This window comes from Physeter macrocephalus, chromosome 4, assembly GCF_002837175.3.
Source record: "Physeter macrocephalus isolate SW-GA chromosome 4, ASM283717v5, whole genome shotgun sequence".
Taxonomy (NCBI): Eukaryota; Metazoa; Chordata; class Mammalia; order Artiodactyla; family Physeteridae; genus Physeter; species Physeter macrocephalus.
This window is the reverse complement of record NC_041217.1, coordinates 95,239,242-95,264,738: the sequence shown is the minus strand read 5'-3', so window position 1 is coordinate 95,264,738 and position 25,497 is coordinate 95,239,242. Positions and strand designations below refer to the sequence as shown.

The 25,497-nt window shown below is 39.1% G+C and overlaps 1 protein-coding gene across 11 annotated transcripts in view; it reads left to right on the top strand.

The window, feature by feature from the left end:
- The window catches only part of CDC14A (cell division cycle 14A), a 172,226-nt gene extending 147,102 nt beyond the window's left edge, over positions 1–25,124 (top strand). For 2 of the 11 annotated variants that reach the window (XM_028489073.2, XM_028489076.2), the window contains 4 exons: positions 1,406–1,453; positions 2,158–2,217; positions 3,483–3,605; positions 4,312–4,928. In XM_028489073.2, the coding sequence (XP_028344874.1) occupies positions 1,406–1,453; positions 2,158–2,217; positions 3,483–3,605; positions 4,312–4,753 (673 nt within the window). In that variant the 3' untranslated portion in view covers positions 4,754–4,928. Of the gene's footprint in view, positions 1–1,405; positions 1,454–2,157; positions 2,218–3,482; positions 3,606–4,311; positions 4,930–23,219 lie in introns of those variants that run through there. The other 9 variants (XM_028489079.2, XM_028489077.2, XM_028489078.2 and 6 more) reach the window with 7 other exon arrangements.
- The last annotated feature ends 373 nt before the right edge of the window (positions 25,125–25,497 follow it).

Below are 25,497 nucleotides of genomic sequence, written 5' to 3'. Positions count from 1 at the left end.
TAACTCCTTAGCCTTACTTTCTATTTTTGAGAATTGAATAAGCAATTCTTGCCTGTAAAGTTATAAACCGTCTTGGTTTGGAGGTCTGAAATTACTCATCAGAATCAATTGATGGGACTTAACTTCTGACCACAACCTTTGAAATCATCTGATAATTCAGATTAAGCGAAAAAAAAAAAGACTTCAGAATCAATGTAGGTACAAAAATCTGTAAATATCAAGATTCTTTATTGTAATGTAAGGAATGGCAAGTCCACAAATGAATATAACCAGAAGTGGCTACTTTCCTTTGATTTTTAAGTGAGAGAAATGCATAGCAAGAGAAATGTTTTGCTAGTATGATAAATGTCAAACAGACTCCTCACAGGGAATTTAGTTTTATGTGTTATCTGGGAGGATTATAACACTTAAGTCAGGTTGGGTCTGGTCATACCATTATCTGTGCTTTGGGTACTGGTTTCCTGCCCTGAAAAATGAAGATTCATATAGCTCAAAGTTGAGGTGATTGTTTTCTATAGTAAAATGGAAAGGTGGGATAGCAAGTTTGGTACTTAGTAATAATCACCAGCTACCACTAGGAAATTGAGGAAATGTACCATTTACTGAGCAGCTGCTATGGGCCGGGAATCTTGTTAGGTGCCTAGTTTGGACGTGAGGATTAACTGAGTTAACACAAAAGGTGTGCACCATTACCCACATTTGTGTTGGTTGCTTGAGGTCAGAGAGGTTAAATCACTCCCTAGCTGTTATTCAAACCCAGCACTGTTCAAAGTTCATGCTCTTTTCACTGTATATATTGTCTAAGTCAGTGGAAGTTTCTTCAAGATCAGTTTACATTAACAATCTTTTTTATTCACCATTTTTTGTTTGAAACTCTAAGAAATGGCATTATATTGATTAAAATGAACTTCAAACAGATTTATATTTGATTTTTAAGAAATCATAAGGGGGAGGAAGGGGTAAGTTGGGGTGTAACTTGGCAAATAAAAAGGCGAAAGAAGCAAGTGAATCTTCACTACACAAACTTTAGAAGGCTCGTTCCAACATGGTGTTTTTCTTTTTCTTTTTCTCCTCAGAAATTTTCTCATTAATTTAGTTTTTCTTAACAGCGGCATGGCACCATGATCAAACATTTTTAACCTGAGTAGATGCAATACCACCTTCTGATGAAAAAGTATTTTGCTGTAAATGAAATTCAAGAGGAAACAAAATGACTAAAATAGGTTTCCTGCTGGTTCTAGGATTTATTTTATAAAGTGAATAAATACTAATATCCATTTGCAAGGTTTATCCCTCTTGCCCATTTAATAATTTTGCTGGTCTGACTCCAGATGATGTGACTTTTGGTCTTGGCTTAAATGTGTGACCCTGGTGTTGTGTGAACATTTGTCTTTGGTTTCTGTAGGTTGGAGGATATGAAAGGGCATCCAAGAGCAGTGTCCCAGCCTTCCAGGTACTGTCAACCAGGTTGAATTTCCAGTAGCTTATAAACAAATGCTACCCTTTAGATACATTTCCCAACCCTTAAGCCCCTAGAAATAAACTGCCCACAGCTTTTCACTTTTAAAATTCCTTCCTTTCTGTTCTAGATCGTTACAATATGCTTTATATTTAATGCTCACCATGAAAAAAAAGTTATCTTCCTGAGGTGTCTGCAGGGCCGTACGGCTGTGGGAATGATGCCAATGTACTCGGTGTGCCCAGTGCATGGTGGGATCTCTAATAAACTACAGTGGCTCTGCAACATGCCTTTCAAGCCAGTGATAGATTTTGCCTTGAATTTTTAACATTTCTGCTATTCTTCTTTCCTCCTATTTTTGCATGTATTTGTTCCCTTAGTTTTCTAGTTTTATTTCCTTCCCTATTCTCCATTTGAGGAGGAAACCTTAGTGTTTTTCTCTGGAAAAATGTTCCCTGAACACTCCCTGGTGGTCTAAGTGGTACCAGGATCCAGGGTAGGTCTTGGTGAGCGCTGTAGAAGTGTTTGCCCAAAACTGTCATCAACAGCTGGGGATAAAAAGCTGATTCACTCCTCAGCTCTGTATTTATTCAGCTCTAGGTTTTAGAGTTGTTTAGTGAGGGCAGCTCTGAGATGGCCCAGACTAATCCAGAAGCTTGAGCTGCTTCCTTGTACAACTTTTCCTGTTCTTGATTTAGAGGCAAACCATGTCGTAAGCTGCTGTTTGGAGGGAAGATGATGAAGAAAAGAGTCTGCAAGTAAATAAGCTTTTCTATAGCAGATAGGAAAACAGGGTCCGGCTACGTTAAAAGATTTGTCCAGGACAAAACACATTTGGTAGTAAAACCATGACTGGGCCCTGGTAGTCCAGATTTGAGTCACTTTTCCCTTTTTATTCACTCAGCACATATTTCCTGAACACCTACTCTGAGTCTGGCACTGTGCTAGTCTGGGAATTGAAATGAGAGACAGTTCTTTGCTCGTAATGGAGCTAATTTCGAGGGAAGTAGACGATATTAGACAATGAAATTTGGTACAAGAGCTGTGATTTACTATGAGAATATATGATGAAACTGGATGCTTACCCCGCCGGGAATTCAGTGAAGGCTTGCTGTAAGAGGTGGCAGCTGATTGGACCATTAAAGGGTAAGCAATAGGGAGTGAGTCAGATGGAGGTGGAAGAAAAAGGTGTGTGTAGAGGTGAGGTAAGGACAGGAGAAGATGCCTTGGCAGGAAAAATAGCGTATGCAAACTGGACAGAGGTGTGGATGCCGTCAATCCAGGGATCTCAGGGCATTTTTCTGTAGCTGGAGAAGAGGTGTCTGGTGGGAAAATGTGGAGAATTGGCAAATGCCAGATTTTGGAGGGTTTTAGAAGCCAAGCCAAGAAGTTTAGGCTTTCTGGGCACTGAAGAAAGATTAGGTGGTTTAAATAGTGAAGCGACATGATTAGATATTTTAGATTTTGTTGGAGGCTATTCAGAATGTGAGTTTTAAGGAACCAGATTAAAAGGTGCTGCTAGGAGTCAAGGATAAGAAATAATGATGGCCTCACCTAGGGCAGTTGCAGAGTGGAAAGGTGAGGATAGATTTGAAATATAGAGAGGTAGAATCTAAGGACTTGGAAGGAATGAATGCCAGTGTCAAGGAAGGGGAGTGACCAAGGATGGCAGGATGGTGGTTACCCCCAGGACTTTGGATCCTGGATTTGAATCCCAGCTTTGCCTCTTGCTCGCTGAGTGACTTTGGACGAGGAGCTTTTCCTTTGTGCCTCCATTTGCTCACTTGCAAAGTGCAGTCTTTGCTACCCCGTGGGGTTGCTGTGAGGAGGAGCTGAGTTAATGTCCGTCAGGTTCTTAGATGAGCGCTCAGCACAGAGTGAGGGCTGCATCCATTTTGGCTACTGTTATTAGGACCTGCCATGATCTCTTTAACGTTTATTAGTTTATCTTGTCCTAGTCGATTGCTGAATGTTCAGATAACACAGCTTTTGTGTGACGCTTTGCCCATTTTTCTCCACAAAGATTGAGTTCTTCCCCACAAGGATCTGCATCTGCCTTGAAGACCTCAAAAGTGGCTTTGTCCCCTTCGGTGATGGCCAAGAGGATAAACAGAGGCTCTTTGTCCTCAGGCACCACTGTAAGAAGGTAATTTTTCTCTCCTCCTTCTGAGGCACTGGCAGGAGGTAAAGGAAAACAGCAGCAGACAGTGAGTTTGGCTGAAGTTTGTGAGAGGAGGGGACTGGGGGAAGGGGAGAAACCACAAAAAGCGCTGCGACCCTCTAGGCTTCTGTTCCTGTCTTGAATTGTGGGGATATGGCCATGGAGGGAATGCCGTACGGCATCCCTTTCCAGAGCTTGCCTAACACGATCCAGGGAACAGAGCTCAGTGGCGCAGACTAATAATATATGACATGGTCATTTCTCCCCTGATATGTATGGGCCGAAATAAAATGGGTAGGGATGTTTGATGTCGTCATATGATTGAATATATAGAAGTTAAATCTTGTACTTAGGTCTGCTTTGTACTCTCCCCTTATATAGTCCTTTTCGTTTGCTTCCTGCCACAGGGCAAGTAGAAACCCGCACATATTCTATTTCAGGATCTCTGGTCAAACTGTTTTAACCAGCTTCTTGAGTCTTAACTACTTTTGACAGAGGAACTTACCATGTATAACTAAAGGCCACATAATATCACCAAGAGCAATTCTGTCACCATTTGCGTTGATCAGAACTGTCTTCATCCCATTCCCCTAATGTCGTAATCATGTGTTTTAGAAACGTGAACTCTACGTGAGTATCCATGGCTGTCTATGTTCCACCCCCCCCCGCCCCACCTGTGTTTTTCGTTCAGCTTTTCCATGAGCTCCCGGTTAGCCAGTTCCCTAGGGAACTTGAACGCTGCAGCAGACGATCCAGAGAACAAAAAGACTGCCTCACTCTCCAAGGTGGGTTTCGTAGGCAACCCGTTCACCAGCCTCTTGAATGGCAGCTCCCAGCCGCCTGCCAGAAATTACCCTGAGCTCAACAACAACAACCAGTACAGCAGCAGTGGGAGTGCCCTGAACAGTCAGCCGGGCCCTCACAGCGCCAAGACCGAGGAGCGCACCACCGCCCTGCGGCCCTCCTACACCGGCCTTTCTTCTTCCTCAGCGAGATTCCTGAGCCGATCAATCCCCGTAAGTTCGCAGACACCACCTCTTGGCCCTCAGAACCCTGAACACAACTTTTGTGCCTTGCCTTCCCAGCCGAGGCCGCCACCAAAGAAATTTAATTGCGCCAAGGAAGGCTTCTGATCGATGCCTTCCCTCTGTGCTGTGAAACTGTCTCTGCACATACATTCTGCTGGCTCCTCTTCAAGTAAATGCCAAGTGTCAACTCAGTTTTCTTCCTTCCTTCTTTTTCTTCTCCTTTTCCCACTCCTTTTTGAGTGATTTCTCTAGGAAGGGAAACAGCTTTCATGCCCTTCATCATGGACACCGTTGTCTTCAGTTACTTTTCACTGAAATTTCGAATCACTCTGAGCAAAGTCAGGGGTCAAGTCATACGACAGACAGCTTCTGCTTTGGTTGTAGTGGTATCCTGGCTTTTTCTACATCATTTATCAGTGGGTGAATTTGGAGTATTTAAATGTGAAGGTGCTGAATGAACAGTGTCTTCTCAGAACTAACCATCAAGCCCTTGACTAGGTCACCTGCAGGGAACTGACCCAGAATTAATTAAATGGCAAATGGAGGGTGCTTATACGGCAGGTTTATGGGTAGGTACTTGGGATGTAGGGGAGGGGAAGGCAGGGTAACAGGAAGACGTTTAAAATTAGCTGTCACTCTTATAGAGACAGGATGGAAGATCTCCAAACACATTTTACCCATGAGCTCTTCATTTTGGTTACCAAGCCCCCTTTGTGACCAGTAATCCCCATTAGGGTAAAATCTTGTTGGTTCACCCCCCACCCCTGCCGTGAATCACTTTAATCACATATTTTGATTGCCTCAAAGGGAATTGAGATCTATGGGAATGTGAGTTTTGATTTGAGAGAACAAGGACAAGATAGGAAGGAGAAATAGAAATAGATGCCACAGATCAAGGCAATGTCAGTCAATGTTAAAATGCGACATCGATTCCACTCAGGCACAAGCAAGCCCCAGGTGTTCTGGGAAGGCTGTGGTCTGGCACCCCTTCATGTCCACCGTTCTTCAGACACTTCCTCAGCCATTATCCTGGGAGAAGCGGGTCTCTGCAGGGTAGGGGAGGAAAAGTGCGGGTGGCCGTGTGCCTCTCACCGCCTCTCAGCAAATCCATACCCCACGGTAAAAGCTAATGGGACCCACTTTGCCTAGAAGGCAGTTTAGAAACCACTTTGTGAATGTGAAGATGCAGCGTGTGTGTGTGTGTGTGTGTGTGTGTGTGTGTGTGTGTGTGTGTTGGTTGGACTCATTACTACTCCCATCCCTACCTCAGGCCTCTTTCAAAGTTTTTTTTCCACTCTATCCATACACAGTCCTTTCTGGCACATATGATTTGCCCCAATCTGATTTTATTCCCAGTGATGTTTTTCAACATTATTTTAGATTCCTGTAGAGATTATAGCCTAGGCCCACTCTATCCCTTAATTTGACTCTAATCCCACTAAGTTGTGGGTACATATGTATCAGTAAAACTTAAATCCTAGTAACTGGGATTAGATGGAAAATGAATTGTATTTATTATACATTTTTATAACTAGTTTTACAAGTCATTATACTTCACAGCAGGAATTGAGTTCAGTCAATATTTTCATATACTGATTGTGGGTCAGCCTCTTTCTTAGACCAGAGTACAGATGTCTCCATTTTCAGAAAAAGTGTTATATAGATAGATAGATAATTATATGAATACCTTGTAGGTTTCATGGCTAAAGGTTTTGTGTAATCCACATTTATAGCTCAATACCAGAAGGATCGGTAGCTTGATAAGAATGACATTCTGCTTGTTCTGGATCTCAGTTTTCCTCTTTGCTAGTGGCAGCATGGGAGCTTCCTTTAGATGATTGTTAGTCCCCTAGCCACCATGTTTATATAACTTAATTTTGGTTTCCTTCCATATTTTCCCTCTCCTGGCCTGAATACAGTGATTTTCCAATAATTACATTTAAAGTAATACTCTGTGTGGGCAGCTGCCACTCCTTTTGCTTCTCCTTCTTAAATTTGTCATCTTATTGTAAAGAAAAGCATTTATAAATAGAATCTCCAGCAGTACAGCATTTTCCTCCCTCTCACCCTCCCAGGAAGTAAGAATAGCCAGGTGTCTTGTAGCCGATTTTCCCTCCTTCATCTTTGCCTAGACAACATCTGTGAGAGGGAGGGTTCCAAGTCCTACCCCTGCTGGCTCGCTGGCAGAAAGTCTAAATTAAGATGGAAATTCCCATTTTATGCGGAATAAAGTAGGAGGTTGGGAGTTTTTTCCTTTATCGGTTCAATGAAGCTTTTCTAATTGTTACAGGTTTCCTGTCTAAATAAGATGGTCCTTTTTTCCAATGCTTCTGAAGATGTGAGACATATGATCCTTGAAGAACTAGGAATAAATCACTCAACAGAAATGTTTTTAAATCCTTAGGTAGGAAATGAAGTCTAGATGGCAATATCCTCCTCACACCTTTAAGAAAGACCCAGAAACTCCTAGGGGACGGGGGTTGCCGGGTGTTTAGAGGGCGTCTAATATTTTAAAAGCTGCAATTAGCATCTCTCTTGAAAGCTGCAATTGCTCCTCACTTTGTGCAGCAGTTCAGCCCCCAGAAAAATGTGGAAATGATTTCCTTGTTCTGTCATTAAATGCTTTAACACAGATAACAAGAACAAATGTTAAGGAATCCTTATGGTTGTGACAGAATTCTGAGAAGCAGATTTTATTTTTATTTGGACTGTTCTGTTAGTCTTGAGGTTTCTACTGACCAGTGCAATGCACCAGGTTTCATTTTGGCTGACCCACCTACTGTAAAAAATCAGTTTTCCCTTCCTGACATTCAGAGGCGTTTTCAAATCTTAAGAGATGAGGGACGTGTGATTACGGTGTGGGTGGGGTGGAAGTATTTTATTAAATTGAAATTACTTGCGGTATCTGTCTTGAATATTTGCTCTGTGTTATTTTTAAGAGACTTACCACTGAATTGCTATTCATCTGCATTGTCCTTACCTGACCCTGCAAGTCTGGGTTAGGTCACAATGCTTCCCCCATAAGCTCTTCTACACCCTGCCTTGGTCTTAATTGCAATACTCAGATTCTCACTCTGCATTTTAATCATCTGTTCACTAGTCTGTATCCTCCACTAGACTGTAAGCTCTGTGGCAGCAGGGCCAGTGTCTGTTTTTCACGGTTGTATGCTCTGTGCCTTGCATATAGTAGGCATTCATTAAGTATTTCTTGAATGGGTATATTATGGATGGTTGGATATTTAAATGAATGAATGTGGTAAGAATTATTGCTTCCATTTTAAAGATAAATAACTTGAGGGTTTGAGAGTTTAAATATTTTGCCTTAGATTGTACCACAAATATGTAGCAGAGTCATAATTTGTACCTGGGTCAGTTTGGTTCCAAAAAAGCATATTCTTTTGATTACATCATGCCATAGATATGCTGTGATATGTGTTTAAAATAGAGGGATATCTAAAGGATATGCCTTTTTTTCCAAGAAGTGTTAGGGAAAGCTGTGAAGAAGGCATAACATTTTAGTTGGGCTTTGGGGGATGAATAGGAGTCTTCTAGAAATCTAGTGCTGAAAATAGGAAGACGAGGAATGGTCATTTCAGACAATGGGAGCTACAAGAACAGAGGTACAGCCTTAGTACTATAGTTAAGTTCTTAGTTTCTAAAGACGAGTAGACCTGGGTTCAAATCCTGTCTCTATCATTTCCTTGTGGTGAAGTAATTTGGCAAGTTAATCTCTCTGAGCCTCAGTAAATGGGAATAATAATAATCAGGAGCATATTTAGGTTTTGTGCACCTGAAACTTATACAGTTTGGTGGGATCTGTTTAAGATAAAGAGTACAAACTATTTTTGTAAATTGTATACAAACATATGACTGTGTGCTTTGAAAGGGGTTTGTGTGACTGTGAGGCCTTAAAGCTTATGTGGTAATGATAATAATCTTTGTAACAGGGTGGTTGTGATGATTAATTGAGATAAATCATATGAAATAGTTTACACAGTGCCTATAGATAATGCTCAATAATTTTAGCTATTATTGTTTTAAGAGCAGTGAGTGTTCCAGTGTAGCTAAAGCCAGGGGTGGTTACCTAAAGATAAGGCTGGAAAATTAAGCTGAAGCCAAACTGGGAGGTGCAGTGTGAGCTACTGGAATCTTGTCAGCAGGAGTGACTTGATCATATCTGATTTGATGAAGATAATCCTGGCATTCATGGGGATGGGAGTTCTTGCTAGAAACCCTGAAGGCAGGAGACCAGTTTGAGCCCTGTCTGCTGTCTCCCAACCCTACCTCAGCAGGTTTCTTTGGGTAAATTCTATGCTTTTCAACAATTACGCTGTGTTTCAATGCACATACGTAGTAGTATAGATACTATTAAATAATCATATATGACCAATAGCTCTAACATATATTTACTATGAAATTTTAAATGATATATTTATTTTTATAAATGGAAACTTAGCTATTGAAAAAAAATTATGGTCCTTAGAAAACATATTTTTTACAACATTTGACATGAGAAGTTGTAAAATAATGTGCTTTGTTATAAAAATACATATATATAGTCAGGTTGGCTACAAAGAATTTTTTGTCAGTTCTGTGTCAGAAATTAATCTTTGTTTTATGGGAACAGGCTTTTATAACAAGCTTTTATTGTATTGACCTGTAGGGAATATAAACATAAATAAGATAAGCAGTCCTATAATAAGGTTCTTTTGAAAGCTTCTTTGGGTATCACCTATTAAAATCTTTTCTGTGACTTTTAAAATTATTAAGTAGTAGCTTATACTAAGCTTTGTTATTCACTCTTACATATTGATCTTCAAACATTTTCAAGAATATTCTCTTAGTGATGTTGCAGGTTATGTCAGTGGTACCATTCATTGTCTCTTGGAATTTTCCCATTCTTCTCTATTCTGCTGCTTTCTCATCTTCTTTGTTGTGTTAGCCTTGTTGATAATCTTCTTAACTCAGTCTTAATTCATACGGTAAACTGGAGTCACAAACTCTTTCTGTAAAGGACCAGAGAGTAAATTTTTGGCTCTGTGTCCCAACTCTTTTATATATGTGTATGGAGGATGTGGCTGTGTTCCAATGAAGCTTTATTTACAGAAACAGGTGGTGAGCTGGATTTGTCCCCTGGGCTATAGTTTGCTGATCCCGGCTTGAGAGCATAGCCAGGTAATAGATACTGATCTCATCATCATTTGAAAGAGACCAGTGATTCCCCTAATGCTAGAACATTGATCCTGAATTCCTTTGCTGAGCTTTCAGGCTCTCTGTCCTTTGTTCTCCTTATTGTATCTTTGTATCAGCTTTACCCTGCTTGACCCTGAGTGTGGTTTCCTCCCCTACCTCCTGGCCTTTGGGAAGCTTTTTCTTGGAAGCCCCCTTCCTTCTTCACTAATTTCTCATTATGAGAAGACATATTATCTTCCATATACGCTCTGAAACTCTTCTCAAGAAATCGAACCCACCAAATGTTTTACTTTTTAACCTCTGTTTCTATTCATGATGACTGTTTACTACTTTATCAATATGTAATGTTGCTTTGCATACACAAGCATCTGTATTTGTTTACGTATTGTCTATACATGCAAGACTTTATACATGCAATTTTTATTTGCAAGTCTCCAAATTTTAAACTTTCTTTGTGTAGACATTTTATAAAATTCTTTTCTATTTTATGGTTTCTAATGCAGTTCTAAACACAGAAAAGTATTAAAAATACTCATTTGGTTTAAAGTTGAAAGGAAGATTGAAATGAAATATTGCGTACTACTTTACTTTAATGTTCTCCTTATGCCACCGTTGAAATTGCCTTAAATGCAGTTCCCTGTCCCAGTGGTCGTTACCATTTTTTTAATGTTGCTTTGCATACACAAGCATCTGTATTTGTTTACGTATTGTCTATACATGCAAGACTTTATACATGCAATTTTTATTTGCAAGTCTCCAAATTTTAAACTTTCTTTGTGTAGACATTTTATAAAATTCTTTTCTATTTTATGGTTTCTAATGCAGTTCTAAACACAGAAAAGTATTAAAAATACTCATTTGGTTTAAAGTTGAAAGGAAGATTGAAATGAAATATTGCGTACTACTTTACTTTAATGTTCTCCTTATGCCACCGTTGAAATTGCCTTAAATGCAGTTCCCTGTCCTAGTGGTCGTTACCATTTTTTGTTTGTTTGTTTGTTTGTTTCTGTGGTATGCGGGCCTCCCTCTGCTGCGGCCTCTCCCGTTGCGGAGCACAGGCTCCGGACGCGCAGGCCCAGCGGCCATGGCTCACGGGCCCAGCCGCTCCGGGGCGCGAACCCGGTTCCCCTGCATCGGCAGGCGGACGCGCAACCACTGCGCCACCAGGGAAGCCCGGTCGTTACCATTTTTATACTCAGCTGCTTAGTCTGCTCTTTGGTTGTGAAGACTCTGTGGATGAGTTTCTATCTCAGATTTGACCAGTGTCAGAACAACCTGGGTAGCCTATGAATAGGTTAAGTTCTGTGTTCTAGCATTAGGGGGAAAATATATATTTTAAGGTATTATTTGTTCTTAAAGTAGGACTTGGAATAAGATCAAATTATTAGATCCAGCTTCCTGAAATAATCAGTTTGATGAAAATCTGAGCAATTGGTGTGTGCATTAAAGCATGCTTCATTTTTACTTTGGAGTAATGTTAGTGTGACAGTGATGAACTACTTATTGATTGTTTGAACATCCATTCCCAATAAAATGCGCCTACTTTCCAATGGTATGTAATAGCTTTTCCTGATTTAACTTGAAGTCTTTTCATTCTGCCTGTTCTTCATTTAAAAAACTATCATCTTGTCCTGATAAAGGATTAAATATTATTTAATATATAGGGTTAGCTTTCTAACCTTGCTGTATGTTCAAATTACTGTGGTTTTTCCATCTCGCCTCTTTGTTGTGGCATTGCCTAAATTTGATGCAATTTTTCAGCTAAGGGATACTAATACCATCAAGAACATGAGCTCGGTCTCAGTATTGAACTACATCTTTGACATTCTTTCAGCATTGATATTCTTCTGTTCCCTTCCCAGGGGACTTGGGAATGTTACTTGACAAAGCGTCAGATTGTTCTGAGGTCAGCATGGTTCAGGTGATGCCTAAATAAGTTATTTAGGTACACATGGTATTTGCAAATAGAGCTGAAGGTTGTTCAAGTTTCTAATGTTAAATAGTGGTTTACATTAATTTGCTGTATAAATCCTGACAGCTGTTTTTGACTCTCCACTTGAAAGGATTCTTTAAAACACAGAACTTGCTTTAATCTCAAATACATTGGAGTTATTAATTGCCTTGGTTGTTCAACTTAATTTGATACCTTTTTTCTTATATAATGTCAACAATATGCTAAATCAATAGAAAAGGATCTTATTTTAATCTTCCTCTAGTTTGTTTATTTTTGGCCAGCAGTAAAAGAGAGTAAGTGCTTTTTGTATATGTATAGAGGCTTATCCAATTAAAAATTTATCCAATATTTAGATGAGTGTCTACCATAAGCTCAGTATTGTTTTAGTGGAGGAAGGTAAGACAAAGATGTGTAAGCCATTGTCTTCCACTAGACTGAAAGCTCCATGAGGGCATCTTCTGGCTTAGTTAATCTTCAGCCATCATTTTTCTGGTCCTTCAGTCTGTCTTTGCACTGCTGCCAGAGTATGCTTAAAAGCCTAGTTTCTTAATGCTATCCTTTGCTCCCAAAGCTTCTCAGTTGAAGAGTAAAACTAATTACTATCAGATTTTTCTCTTTTTCCTTGAAGTTCTACAGTTTCACCATAATATATCTAGATATTGATTCATTATAGTTTGTCCTTTTTTGGCCTCAGTGTGCTTTCAGTCAAAGGGCTGATGACTTTTTCAGTTATGGAAAATTGTCAACCGTTATCTTTCTGGATAGTGCTTTTTTGCCTTTCCTCCTACTCTCTTCTTTTGCACTACCCCTAGACTTATGTTAGAGCATTTCAATCTGTCCTCAGTAGTCTTGCCTTCTATTTTGTTTTGAAATTCCTATTGCTCTGGCTGTGTTCCTTTTTTTAAAAAAATTTTATTTATTTCTTTTTGGTTGCATTGGGTCTTCGTTGCTGTGTGCGGGCCTTCTCTAGGTGCAGAGAGTGGAGGCTACTCTTCATTGCAGTGCACGGGCTTCTCATTGCGGTGGCTTCTCCAATTGCTGAGCACGGGCCCTAGGCGCGTAGGCTTCAGTAGTTGTGGCGCACAGGCTTAGTTTCTCCGCGGCATGTGGGATCTTCCCAGACCAGGGTTCAAACCTGTGTCCCCTGAATTGGCAGGCGGATTCTTTTTTTTTTGCGGTACGCGGGCCTCTCACTGTTGTGGCCTCTCCCGTCGCGGAGCACAGGCTCCAGAGGCGCAGGCTCAGCGGCCATGGCTCACGGGCCTAGCCGCTCCGCGGCATGTAGGATCTTCCCAGACCTGGGCACGAACCCATGTCCCTTGCATCGGCAGGCGGACTCTCAACCACTGCGCCACCAGGGAACCCCGGCAGGCGGATTCTTAACCACTGCCCCACCAGGACAGCCCTCTGGCTGTGCTCTGATTGACTCCCTCCTATTATTTTCCAGTTCACTAATTCTCTTTTAACTGTGTCCATTCTGCAATGTATCCCTAACCTATCTACCTTTTGATTTCCATAGCTATAGCTTTCATTTCCAGCATTTATAATTCATTCTTTATGATAGTCATCTGTTCTCATTGGACCTGCCTATTTCATTTAATAAATTCTTATTCTTTTTAAGGCTATTCTGCATTTTCTCACCTTGAGGATCTCAGATGATAAGTTGTTTTGAGATTGCTTTGTGATTTGCCTGTTGCTTCAGCCTGTGAGAATTTGTCTCCTAATTGCAGACTTTGTCAGTTCTCTTGGTGTTCACGTTCCTGTGTGTTTTAGAATTTTCATTTGTAGATTCACTCTGGATGGGAGTTTTTTGTTTCTCTCCCCTCTCTCTTTGTTTTCCCTGCCTCATCTATTGGCTTTCTTCTTGGCTCCACTTGACCCCCTAGGTGTTCCAGTCTAGAAACAGATCTTCATGTCCCAGCTTCTCTTCCCTTGGTGAGCTCAGGAGGCTCACTTCTCAAAGGCAAGGATGCAGCTTTGCACAAACCTGGCCCAAGGCATTGTTTGTGGCTTTCCTTGGCCCCTTTCGCAGGTGGGAGAGCCTGACCCCAGCCTCAGATTCAGGCCAGCAGCTTTTAGCCTGTATACCCCCAGGAATGGGACACCTGGCCACCTCTACCAGCTTCCAGCTCTGTAGCCAGTGGCCTGCCACTTTGTCTTAGTTCGTTTCTGGGCCATGAACATGTTGATCTTGCTTTTGTGTGCTGATGTGCCTTTTCTTTCTCACATTTTAAAAATATTTGATTTATACCCAGAGTAGTCATTTGGAGCATAACTTTCAGCTCCATCTTGACATGAAGTAGGTTCAGTCTCTGGGGTTAGCCATTCAGGGTCTTTTTGAGTCTTCCCCCAACCCTCATTTCAAACTCATTTCCCTTCACTCCTGAGCATGATCCTTTTACTTCTTCCATGTGGAACTTGAATATTCCCTGCTCCAAGGGCCTTCATCCTTTTCTTACATGCTATGCTCCCAACCTGGCTCACCTTTGCTTTCAGACTCCTTCCCTTCAGAAGTTAGCCTAAATCCTACTTCCTCCTCTGCGAAGCCTTCCTTGGCCTCACCCAACTATAGCAGTCTTGACTTTTTCTTAATTTGTCCCCTCTGCATTGGTCATTTGGCCTTTATCATTTCTGTTTCATATTGAGAGTCACCTTTCTCATGGGTGTACGCCTTGGATCCCCACTGAGTTGGTTGGTAAACTTGAGGTTAGAAACCATGGCATCTTACTTTTATTAACTTTATAGTATCTAGCATTGGACTCTGCTTACTTATTTGATTATTTATTCCATATTGTCATCTTTTCTAATATTGAGTCGGTCTTTTATTTCTTCCAAAAATTTGAAATTTACTGTATGTGTGTAAGGCGTTTAACCCAGAAAGGCATATTTTTATTGCAACCCCCATTACACACAGACACACATACATGCAGGTGTGCATGCATGTGCAAACAAGCACAGATGCCCCATGCATGTTACTTGTAAAGTCATTGGATCTGCCCCTAATGGAAGAAATCTTTGGTAAATGACACAGGCTCTGTTTGCTGTTGAATATCTGAACTCACATGGCTGATATGTGTGAGAGAGAACTGTTTTATCCATAGAAGAAGATATTTCTCTCTCTTGGTCAGACTATTGTGAGACCCTCAGTTCTGTAATATTAATGAGTTCATCATCTGTGTGGGCATTGACATCCTCAGGTTCAGTCTCTGATTGAAAGTTATTAGAGTGGAAAGAAAGGACATAAAAAACAGTATGTTAGTGAGCTCAGCTGCTATAACAAAACACCCTAGACTAGCATCTTATAAACAACAAATTTATTTCTCACTGTTCTGGGGGCTGGAAGCCAGAGATCAGGTGCCAGCATGGTCAGGTTCAGGTGAGGGCTCTCTCCTGGGTTGCAGACTGCCATCTTCTCATTGTATCCTCACACGGCTGTAAGAGGGCGAGAGAGCTCTCTGGGTCCCTTTTATAAGAATACCAATCCCGGGGCTTCCCTGGTGGCGCAGTGGTTAAGAATCCACCTGCCAATGCAGGGGACACGGGTTTAAACCCTGGTCTGGTAAGATCCCACATACCATGGAGCAACTAAGCCTGTGCACCACAACTACTGAGCCTGTGCTCTAGAGCACGCATGACACAACTACTGAAGCCCATGTGCCTAGAGCCCATGCTCCTCAACAAGAGAAGCCACTGCAATGAGAAGCCCGCGCACTGCAACAAGGAGTAGCCCCCGCTCGCTGCAACTAGAGAAAGCCCATGAGCAGCAATAAAGACCCAACACAGCCAAAAATAAATAAATAAAATAAATAAATTTAAAAAAGAAAGGAACACCAATCTCATTCATGAAGTCTCTACTCTCATGACCTAATTACCTCCCAAAGCATCTGCCGCTTAAGACCATTATACTGAGGACTTTGGCTTTACTTTTTAGCTACCAAGCTACTGCCAGCATGTGTGACAACTGTAACATTTTTCTAATCCTTATCATCATCCTCATCAATGATTTACTGATACCTCTATGTGCCTCACATTGTATCAGGTGCAATATTTATACATCATCTTATTTATTTAGCCCATAATTTACAGATGAGGAAATTAAGACTCAGAGAGGCAGTGACTTACACAGTCTCACAGCTACTGTATTTTAAACTTCCTTAACTTCAGTGATCGTTGCTTTTATTCACTTGGAAATCCATTTCATGGACCTTCTTATTGCTTAGAGCATTGCTTCTGATATCTTCAATTCTATAAGGCCCGTATCAAACATACCGCCCCCCGCACCCTACTGACTCTTCCCCATGACCTCTTTATGACCCCTGCCTGTTCCCTTTCACAGTTTACTTCCTTCTGTAGCCCCCATAGTCATTTCTGCTTCCTTTTTCCAACATTCTCTGTTCCACTTGGACATTTTTTCTGTAGCCACTTTATCACTAGCCTCCCAAATTAGATCAGTTCAGCCATCTCATGTCTGTTTTTAGTCTCTCTCTTCTGAGCTCTGCTGGAGAAAATACCGACTTTGCCAACTGACTCCATTTCAAATGAATTTCTAATTTACCCTGACCCTTCAGTGCTCATAAGTAGTTTACTTATCCCATTTTGGCTCCCTTTCTCTTCCCCACATGGGCTGTTCCAGAGCTTTTTCACGCTCTTCATCAACACAGCTCCTCCAACCTTAGTTAACCTGGTCCTGAGTTCTGCTGAGAACATAGAATTTTTCAGGAATAATTCCTCTTAACTGTCCTCTTCTCTACCTCAAAGTGTATCTGCATCTGACTTGTCCTTTTATTCCTTTTTTAAAAAAGGAGCCCTACTGTTTTCCAGTGGTAACTCTACCTGCCTGAACTATTCTTTCCAAACTGTTCCTGGGAGTTGCCCCATCCACATCCTTTCTCTGCTAGATCTTCAGTCTCTTACTATCCATTTGCCTGTCTCCTCACCTGTGAACAGGTACAGAGTGGTCTTACCAATTTCTCCCCTCAGTTCTGTCACCTATCATAGTGTCTCCTTTCTGGACAAACTTGGACAAGGGAGGTGGCACCACAGTATGGTGAAAGTCTGTCCCACAGGCTGCCACTGACTTCTTTCAGCCAGATCTGATGATCTCTTGTTAGTCCTCATTCTTCTTAGTCTTCCTGCAGCATTTGACTCTGTTGACCGCCCTTTTCTCCTGTTATTTTTGGTCTCTTGAGTTTTGGAATATTATTTTCCCATTTCTCCTTTTCCCGCCATTAAATAGTTACCTGTTTGTCTTCCTCCACCTGCCCCTTAATGATTTTTCCTAAGGCTCTGATCTTGATCTACTTCTCTCTCTGGGTAATCATCTCCTGAGCATTGAACTTGCATTTCTAACTTCCTGTGGGCAGTCCTGGGAAAGAATACATCCTCTTTCAGTTGTCTACTCCTCCTTTTGTTTCCTGGCTTACTGATTGCAATCTTTATACATCCAATCATCCAAGCTAGAAATTTGGAATCGTCTTTGACGTTACTTCTGCCTTCCCTCTGCCACATCCAGCCACTAAGTCCTAGCAGTTTTCCCTTTGAAATGTCCATATTTTGTTCCTCCATTCTTATCACTGCTGCCTTCATTGAGGTCTTCGTGGACTATTGGGTTAGCATTTTAAATTTCCTCCCTGCCTTCAGTATCTCTTGCCTTTAAACTTTCCTCTGTACTGCTGCCAGCGCTAGATGTCTAAGACACAGCTGATTAAATCATTCCTGTGTTAAGAGTCATTCATCGTCTCCACTTTGCACACAGGGTCTGGTCTGGATCCCTTGCCTGCCCCTCGGCGCCCTTCCCCATCAGACCACGTGCCTCCTGCCCTGTCTTCTCCAGCAGCTCCACCCGGCATCCTGACTGGCGTTCTGCCTCGTGCCGAGACCCTAGCACAAGCAGTTTACTCTGCTTTTCCTCCTGTCTCTGCTTGGTTTTTTATTTCCTGGCCTGGCTCACTAGTTATCTTTTTGATGAGGCATTTGTGACCCATCCAGGCAGAATGCCTTGTCCTTCTCATCTCTCGTGGGACTTTGTTCTCACCCTCTGGTTTCTCTCATAGTATAGTCAGCTGTATGTGATTCTCTCTCTCTCCTCTGCTGGCTTTTAAGCTCCTCAGAGGCATCTTTGTTTTCTCACATTCCAAAGTGTGGAAAGCACCTAACAAATATTTATTGAACTAAACGTTGGGTAATCTATCTAGGTTCATGAAAGTTAAACAAAGGGCTAATTAGGGGCCGTAATCATTGCAAGCGCAGGAAGCACTAACAAAAAGCAAACAACTTCTCAGCTTTAGCTTTAATATACAGCAATCTCAGAATTTTGTTTTGTTTTCTTCTAGAAATGTGGCTTTACTAAAATAAAAGAAAATACATTTCAACCAAGCTTGCATCAATATAATTTTGGTGTTCAAATGAACTGAAAACACGCATGTAATGGTTGGCTGAGTCAAGTTGAGTGTCAACAATCTGTCATCTAACAATTGAGCTCTTTGTGATTGTTGAAGAGCACATATTAAGTTCCCCTAGAAAAAAGAATCCATTAAAAGTTATGCAGGAAGGTGAAAGAATAGTTTGTATAGCATTTTAGTTAACCAAAATTGCATTGTTAAATCTTGGGGTCCCTGAAATGCTTAGAGAGCACTGTAGAAAAATGCTTACACCTCTTTTGAAGCTGATTTTATCACAAACCTGATTTTATCACAAACCTTAACCTAATATGATGCCAATAAAACCTTATCCAGCTATGCTTCTACTAGTGTTGTTGCAGAAGTATTATCATGTTAGCAGAGGCAAATACTTTCAGTAGTATTGTGAAACCACATTTGTGGAAATATGTATCAATGCACGCATTTTGTGTGTTTTTAACTTACAGACATTACAACTGGAGACTCCATTGCAAAGCCATAGAAGACCCAGGAGTATAGAGGCAGTTATAGATAAATTTATTTTTCCCCAGTGTTTATTTTTTCCTCATTTGTTCATTAAAACTTAAAAACACTGGAGTTATATATAAGATACCATATTACCAAACGTGTTTCTTTCCTTTAACTATCAGTGATGCCATTAAAACAAATCGCTTTTTAAAAATTGAAGTATAGTTAATTTACAATATTGTGTTAGTTTCAGATGTACAGCAAAGTGTAAAACAAATCACTTTTTGCCTCTGTAGGTGCTTTTTGCTTCTGTAGTTAGAACTCAAACCAAGGTAACTAGTAGACTATTTTTTTCTTCCTAAGGGACTTGGGAAAATGGGGAAATGCAGGAAAGAAAAAGTCAGTGTGACAAAAGCACACGGTGATTTTGACCTACTAGGAAACCAACACTCCAGATCGTAGGGTCCTTTGGTCCAAGTTGTTTGAACACTAAGACATTATTGCATTCATTTGCTCACAAAGACCTTAACTTTCATTATTCTTTACAATTTTCTATTTTTGATAGTAAGTTTATAGTTTTATTTATTAACTATTTATACAGTATTTATATCAATAATTATTAGACATTTTTCTACCATGATTAGGTAACTGGGCTGTTTAAAAAAGAAACACCCCCAGAATAGCTAAATTTTTAATGTCACTACCTACATCTGCCAAAACAGATTAGTAGCACATTTCCAGAACAGAACAAATTGTCTTGATCTCCTTACCTAACACTGTTTTGTGTCAAATCCAGCTGCTTTCAGAGCAAGAATTCTTGCTGGAAGCTTATATTTTGACATAAAAATTTTGGGGGCTGCAATGTAAGGTAATTTTATCCTTCATTTACAGGCTGAATATTGCTATATTACTAGTTTAGGGTATTCATACTGTAAAAATACCATATGATCATGATAAACCTGATCTGGTCTTAACTCACTGTGACCCAGTTGAACCTAATGGCCACATGAACTTGAATTTTCTATTTAAGAAATTAAAATCTCTTTTTTTTTCAGATACATTAGGTATCAATTCTATGGTAATGATAAAAAAAATTGGCCAAGCAGAATTAAAACTTTAATCAGGATATTTAAACATGGGTGTTCTTATAAAGAAAATTTCCTTATAGAATATTCCTGAAAATTCTTTTGGATTCAGTTCTATTGAAAATCATTTAAAAATCATATCTCCTTTACAGTAATAAATAGTACGTTCTCTTTTGTATGTTAGTATTTCTTTGCTTGCTCAGGATCATACCCTGCTCATTATTTGTCTGTGTCATGTGATAGAGAATGTTCATTTGAATATGTAGTGAATCACAGGACAAATGCTGGAAGTGTCTTGAGGCATTATATTGTGGTGGCTAAGAGTTTGGGCTTTACAGCCAGACTGCTGGAGTTCAAATTCCTTCCTAGTTGTATGATCTTGGGCAAGTTACTTTACTGCTTTGTGCCTCAATTTCCCCATCTGTAAAATGAGTTGTTCAGAGCGTTTAATGAGTTAATACATATAAGATGTTAACAACTGTGCCCAGTATGTAGAAAGTACTCAATAAGCATATTTTACAGAATAATTGACCTGTTAAGTAGTATGTCAAATGTATCAAAAATTCCAGTTAGTTGTACTTCAGTCTATTTTTTGAATAATAAAATCAATAGCAATAATGATATTGCTTATGGAGTACACAGTACATTTTCATTTTTACTATAAAAATGAAAAGTGCCAATAACGGGGATATTAATATCTTTAGGGTACATGTACATTTGGAAAACAAATGAACCAGATACCCTGAGTACAGCCCCATTATATAAACACGCGGTGCCTGAAATCTGAACTTCTGTCACTATTGTTTCTCCAGTGAAAAGGCCTTGAAATATTAGTTATACTTTTCAAAAGTGAATAGGTCTTGGAGATTTTAACAATTCTCTTTCTTCCCTAAGTCCAGTTACATTAAGATTTTTGTTTTAGACTGGAAATGAAAAGGGGTTAATTTGTTACAAAACACTGATGTCAGAATAATTTGCTAAACCCGTTTTACTGATCTCTTATTTTCTTTAACTTTCTTTACACCATATAAAGAAACCATGGAATGTGTTTGGTTTCGAGAACTTTGGCATCATATTTTTATCCCACAGTACCTAATATATACATACTATTGATGTTCAATAATTGTTTGTTGAATGAATTAATCAGCATGACAGGAGTTTCATTCTTTGGCCAAATCATGTCTTCATTCGTTTACAGAGGCCTGCAGAGAGAATTAGGCAATGTAAGTGAGCAAACTGGGTGAGTGGCAAAGGAAGCAGTAAAGACTGTGGTCATCTGAATCTGAAGGCTGGATTAAACACCAGCCAGAGTTTCTGACCTCTGCTGTGTGCAAGGAAAGGCCGTCTGCCAGAGACTAATGAATATATACTTCACATGAATGATTGAAATCCTTAGTCTAATATTCTAAACTATTTCCATTTTCTAGTTCAGCGGGTATCATGATTCCATAAAATAAATAAATATATGTACACACATATTTACCCCCTATATACTGATGCATAATGTAAAACGCTTTAACCTGGGAGAAAGTTAGTTTAACAAAGGTCGCTTGTCTGGTGTCTGTTCATTTGCTGTATTGCTATTTATTGAGAGTTGATGGAACTTTAGAGGTGCTTGCAAAAACAACTTTGTTGTAAATTTTCAAGCAATCAGAGGAGCTTTATAATTTATGTTAGTGATAATATGAATAACTTTTCTAATTAGAACAAAAGCGAAAGTTAAAATAGTCCCAAGAAAGCATTGGCCAGTGTATAGCATGCATGTGTGGAATTTTTGCTGCTGGGGAGACCTCGTGGCTCTGCCCTCTCTGCAGAGATTTCAGAAGAAACTGGGAAAAAGCACCTAGAAAAATGATAGGCCACTTTTAAGCTCTACCTGCTAGGATGGTAGCTGATGTCCCACAAGTTAAATGGGCTTCAAGGCATTGGACCAGTTTCACTGGACTTTCTCAGTTTTACCTCTTTTATTCTCTCTGTGAGTTCAGGTATATTTACATTATAGTACCCTAAGTCTTGATCATCTCTCCTGTTTTGAAGCCTTGACATAAACTACATCCTGTAGTGAGAAAGCCAGTTTGCCAAGCCTTTTCCTTTTTTTCTTGCTGCTCTTAACATTTAACCTCTTCCTTGAAACTTGCAGCCTTGAGAATGCGCCTCCCTGCCACGACCTTCCTTTTCCACCCCTTGCCTAATCTTTTGCTTGTGCACAATGTTACTCTCACCCTACGTATATTATTATTTAATGTTGGCACCTCTGTCTTTTCACTTCATGTCTGTGTGACAGTGTGGTCTTTTGCCCTTTGAGGGCAAGGACGATAACTTTTGACTCACGGTGTTGATAGATACTTATGTAGTAAATGGCTGTTGATAGGGTATAAAGTTCACTGGGATTTTGAAGCTGTTCAAAGATAGTTTGAATCCTTTTGTAAATTATATGCAAAATGGACAGATTCTGTTTTACTGATACCCATACTATCAATAAAATGGACCATTCTCAGAATTGATGACCTATTAATAAAATGCTGCAGATAAATTTGAAAAATAATTATTGGAGGAAGAGAAAAGGGCATTTGGTAGTAAATCAACTTTATTTTTCTAAGGTATTTGACTAGAAGAATTATGCAAAGAAATTGTTAATGTTTAGACTGATTTATGTTTCTTCTTTCTAACTGCTGTTTGCTGCTCAAAAATAACTTTGGCAGATTTTCTCTACCTGTCTTTATCTTTTCCTGGTTTATGTCTATTATCAATGCATTCTGATTACATGTCCGAAGCATGCTCCTTTTATATGTTCTTATCTAATGTGATGTGGGAGGAACTTGCATTATTTATTTTTCTTGAAAGTTGCCCACTGTTTATTATGTTATGACTGCAAGACTCTTCTACACAAAAGCTTTTCGGGTCTTAAGATCAGATTTCAAAGCTAGAAGTGCTTTGTGTCCCCCCTAAGTGGAAAGGATTTATAAGGTATTTATTATATCCATACATCCTTAAGGAATCTATTTAAATGACGGCTAATTCTACTGCATTAGAAGCATTAACATTCATTTGCTATGCATTGCATTAAATAAAAAGTATATATATTCCTTAAAGTATACTCTAATAATCTTCTATTTAGTTACAAATGTCATTTAGTACTTTTGAGTAAAACTCGATAGTATTGTACAAAAGCTTAAAAGCAAATTTAGTGCTACCTACCAATTTCCAAATAATACTTAATTTTTCATCACTAGTATTAAATTAGTAAGCCTTTTAAAATATAGTTTTCTTGCAATTACTTTACCTAATTGAATATCTCATTCTTAGCAAATACTTTGTTTCCCTCATCTTTTTCTATTCTTTTCTAGTTTATTCATTTATCTTTTACATAATAGACCCAAATTGCCTTGTGTTGAAGGAAGAAGCTGCATAATGTACACGAAATTTTGTGTGTGATGGAATTTAACCTCAGTTTATGTCTCTCCCCTGCACAGTCCCTTCAGTCTGAATATGTTCATTACTAAGGCCTTGCCACTACGGTGAAAGCTGTTCTACTCTTAGACACAATTGCTTCATCTGGACGAGCAATGTAGAGAGAAAGCAGCTGCTTTTGCCAGAAGAAAATCTCTGCCTTCTTACCTTAAACTAAAGAGAGCACTAAGATAAGACCTTCATGAGACTTGAAACCAGAAAACTCTGGTTAATGACTACTATAAATGCACTGAAACTATGTTTATGAAGATGTCAACCCTTTTTAAGACAGTTTTCATGTTGAATTTGGTATTTTGAAAGGTTATTTTTTAATGTATTTCATAATACATTTGTTATTACATTTACATGTACAGTGTTACATTATGTATGTATTGTGAACTTTAAAAGACTATTTTGATAAATTTATAAATATATAAAATTATGTAAAAACTAGACTATATTTTGACTTAGGTTTTCTTCCTGTTTGCTACCAAAAATTTGTATTTTGAATTTGTTTGGTATGGTTTTATCTACAATGAATAAATAATTCCTCTTTATAAGAAAAAGTAAGGGAGAAAGTTTTTAGAAAGTGATTTTTCTGTTCCCACTATGAATATGGCAGATCAGTTCATTCTTTTGGGAAGTCAGTCTAACTTAAGTTTATCCGAGTTTATCTCTAGCAAGAGTACAGTCATTTGATATGGCTTATTTACACCATTTCATTTCCCTTTGTTTTTGTTGCTGAGCCATTTAGTTTTGCATCTTTGGGGGTTTTAACAAAGTTTAACATCCAGTTGAAGATCAGAATTCATCGAATATTTCTTCTGAAAGAATGGTTTTTCTCTATGAAATGACTCTACAGTCTAGATGCTTTTCTTTCCTCCTCTCAAAAGAGTTCGTAACCCAATTAGAGAATTCTGGTTTTTGGTACGAGGTTTTTGCCTGTATTCACACATGGTCTGGCACCAGTTCTAAATCAGTGAGGACCAAAAACTGAAAAAAGATGCTGCTAAGTAGTTCAATGTATTAATAAAGGAGATAAGTTTAAAACAGATCACAAACCCCTGACACACAAGGTAGCATATCTGAAACCTAACATGAAAATGAAGGGACTCCTAGGTACTTCACAGCCCTTTCATGTAAATGTAATCTTATATTTAGGCTCCAGAAGCCTGTAAGCTTCTTTTCCGTGGGGAGTTGGGGAGTCTTTGATCCTGATTGTTTTCCATGCTGCTTAAGAATGGACTACTCAGAGACAGTTCAATGGATTCATATGAAGCGCTTTACTCTCAACCATTGAGTTATTTATCATATATTTATTAGAAGGGGGTACATTGAGACTATTATACATGCTTCATCAAAACATCTTGTTTATGTTTTACAATTTAAAAAAGGCATTTGAATGAATGTTTGACTCAGGTTCGTTAATTTAACCTTCAAAAACTGCAGTACCAAACAATTGCACTAAACTGATGAAAAAAGGAGTTGTATGTTTTAGGAATCAAAAATTAAACTAAGTGGATTAAACTGTATACCTTTTCTAAAGCTAAAATAGTAAAATATTTTATTATGAGTTATTGTAAAAAGTGATTGGTTAACTGTATAGGAAAATGATAGTATTTTTTCAAAATTATCAGTGAAGAGTAATTCAGATGATATTTGAGAAGTGGGGGAAAGGGAACCATATTGACAGTTTTAGTTCTGTGAATACTAATTTATGTGCAGCTACTAAATGATTGTAAAATTGACTACTGTAAATTTTTCATAATTATATGTGTATTTAGTCATGTATCTACATGGGTATGTCTTAAAATTATTTATACACATGTGCATACATAGACAAACCAAGAAGTATATGTGTATAATATAGAAAGTATATAGCAAAGTGATTCTACTCCAATAATAAAAATTGTTTGACATGTATTTTGTTATGAATAGTTTACCTTCAAAAAGATATTTTGTTCTATTTTAAAGTGTAGAATAATACACTGCTAATAAATAATAAAAGTTTTATGCAATTTACATTCTCCCTGGCTTTTGTAATTTGGATTTGGAGTTATCAATGTACTGAAGTATTTTTATAATTTTATATTTAATCCACTCTGGTTGGTGCCTTTCTAGCTTCTGAAATTCCCCGTTGCAGATTTTTTTTTTTTTTTTTTTTCCGGTATGCGGGCCTCTCACTGTTGTGGCCTCTCCCGTTGCGGAGCACAGGCTCCGGACACGCAGGCTCAGCGGCCATGGCTCACGGGCCCAGCCGCTCCGCGGCATGTGGGATCTTCCCGGACCAGGGCACGAACC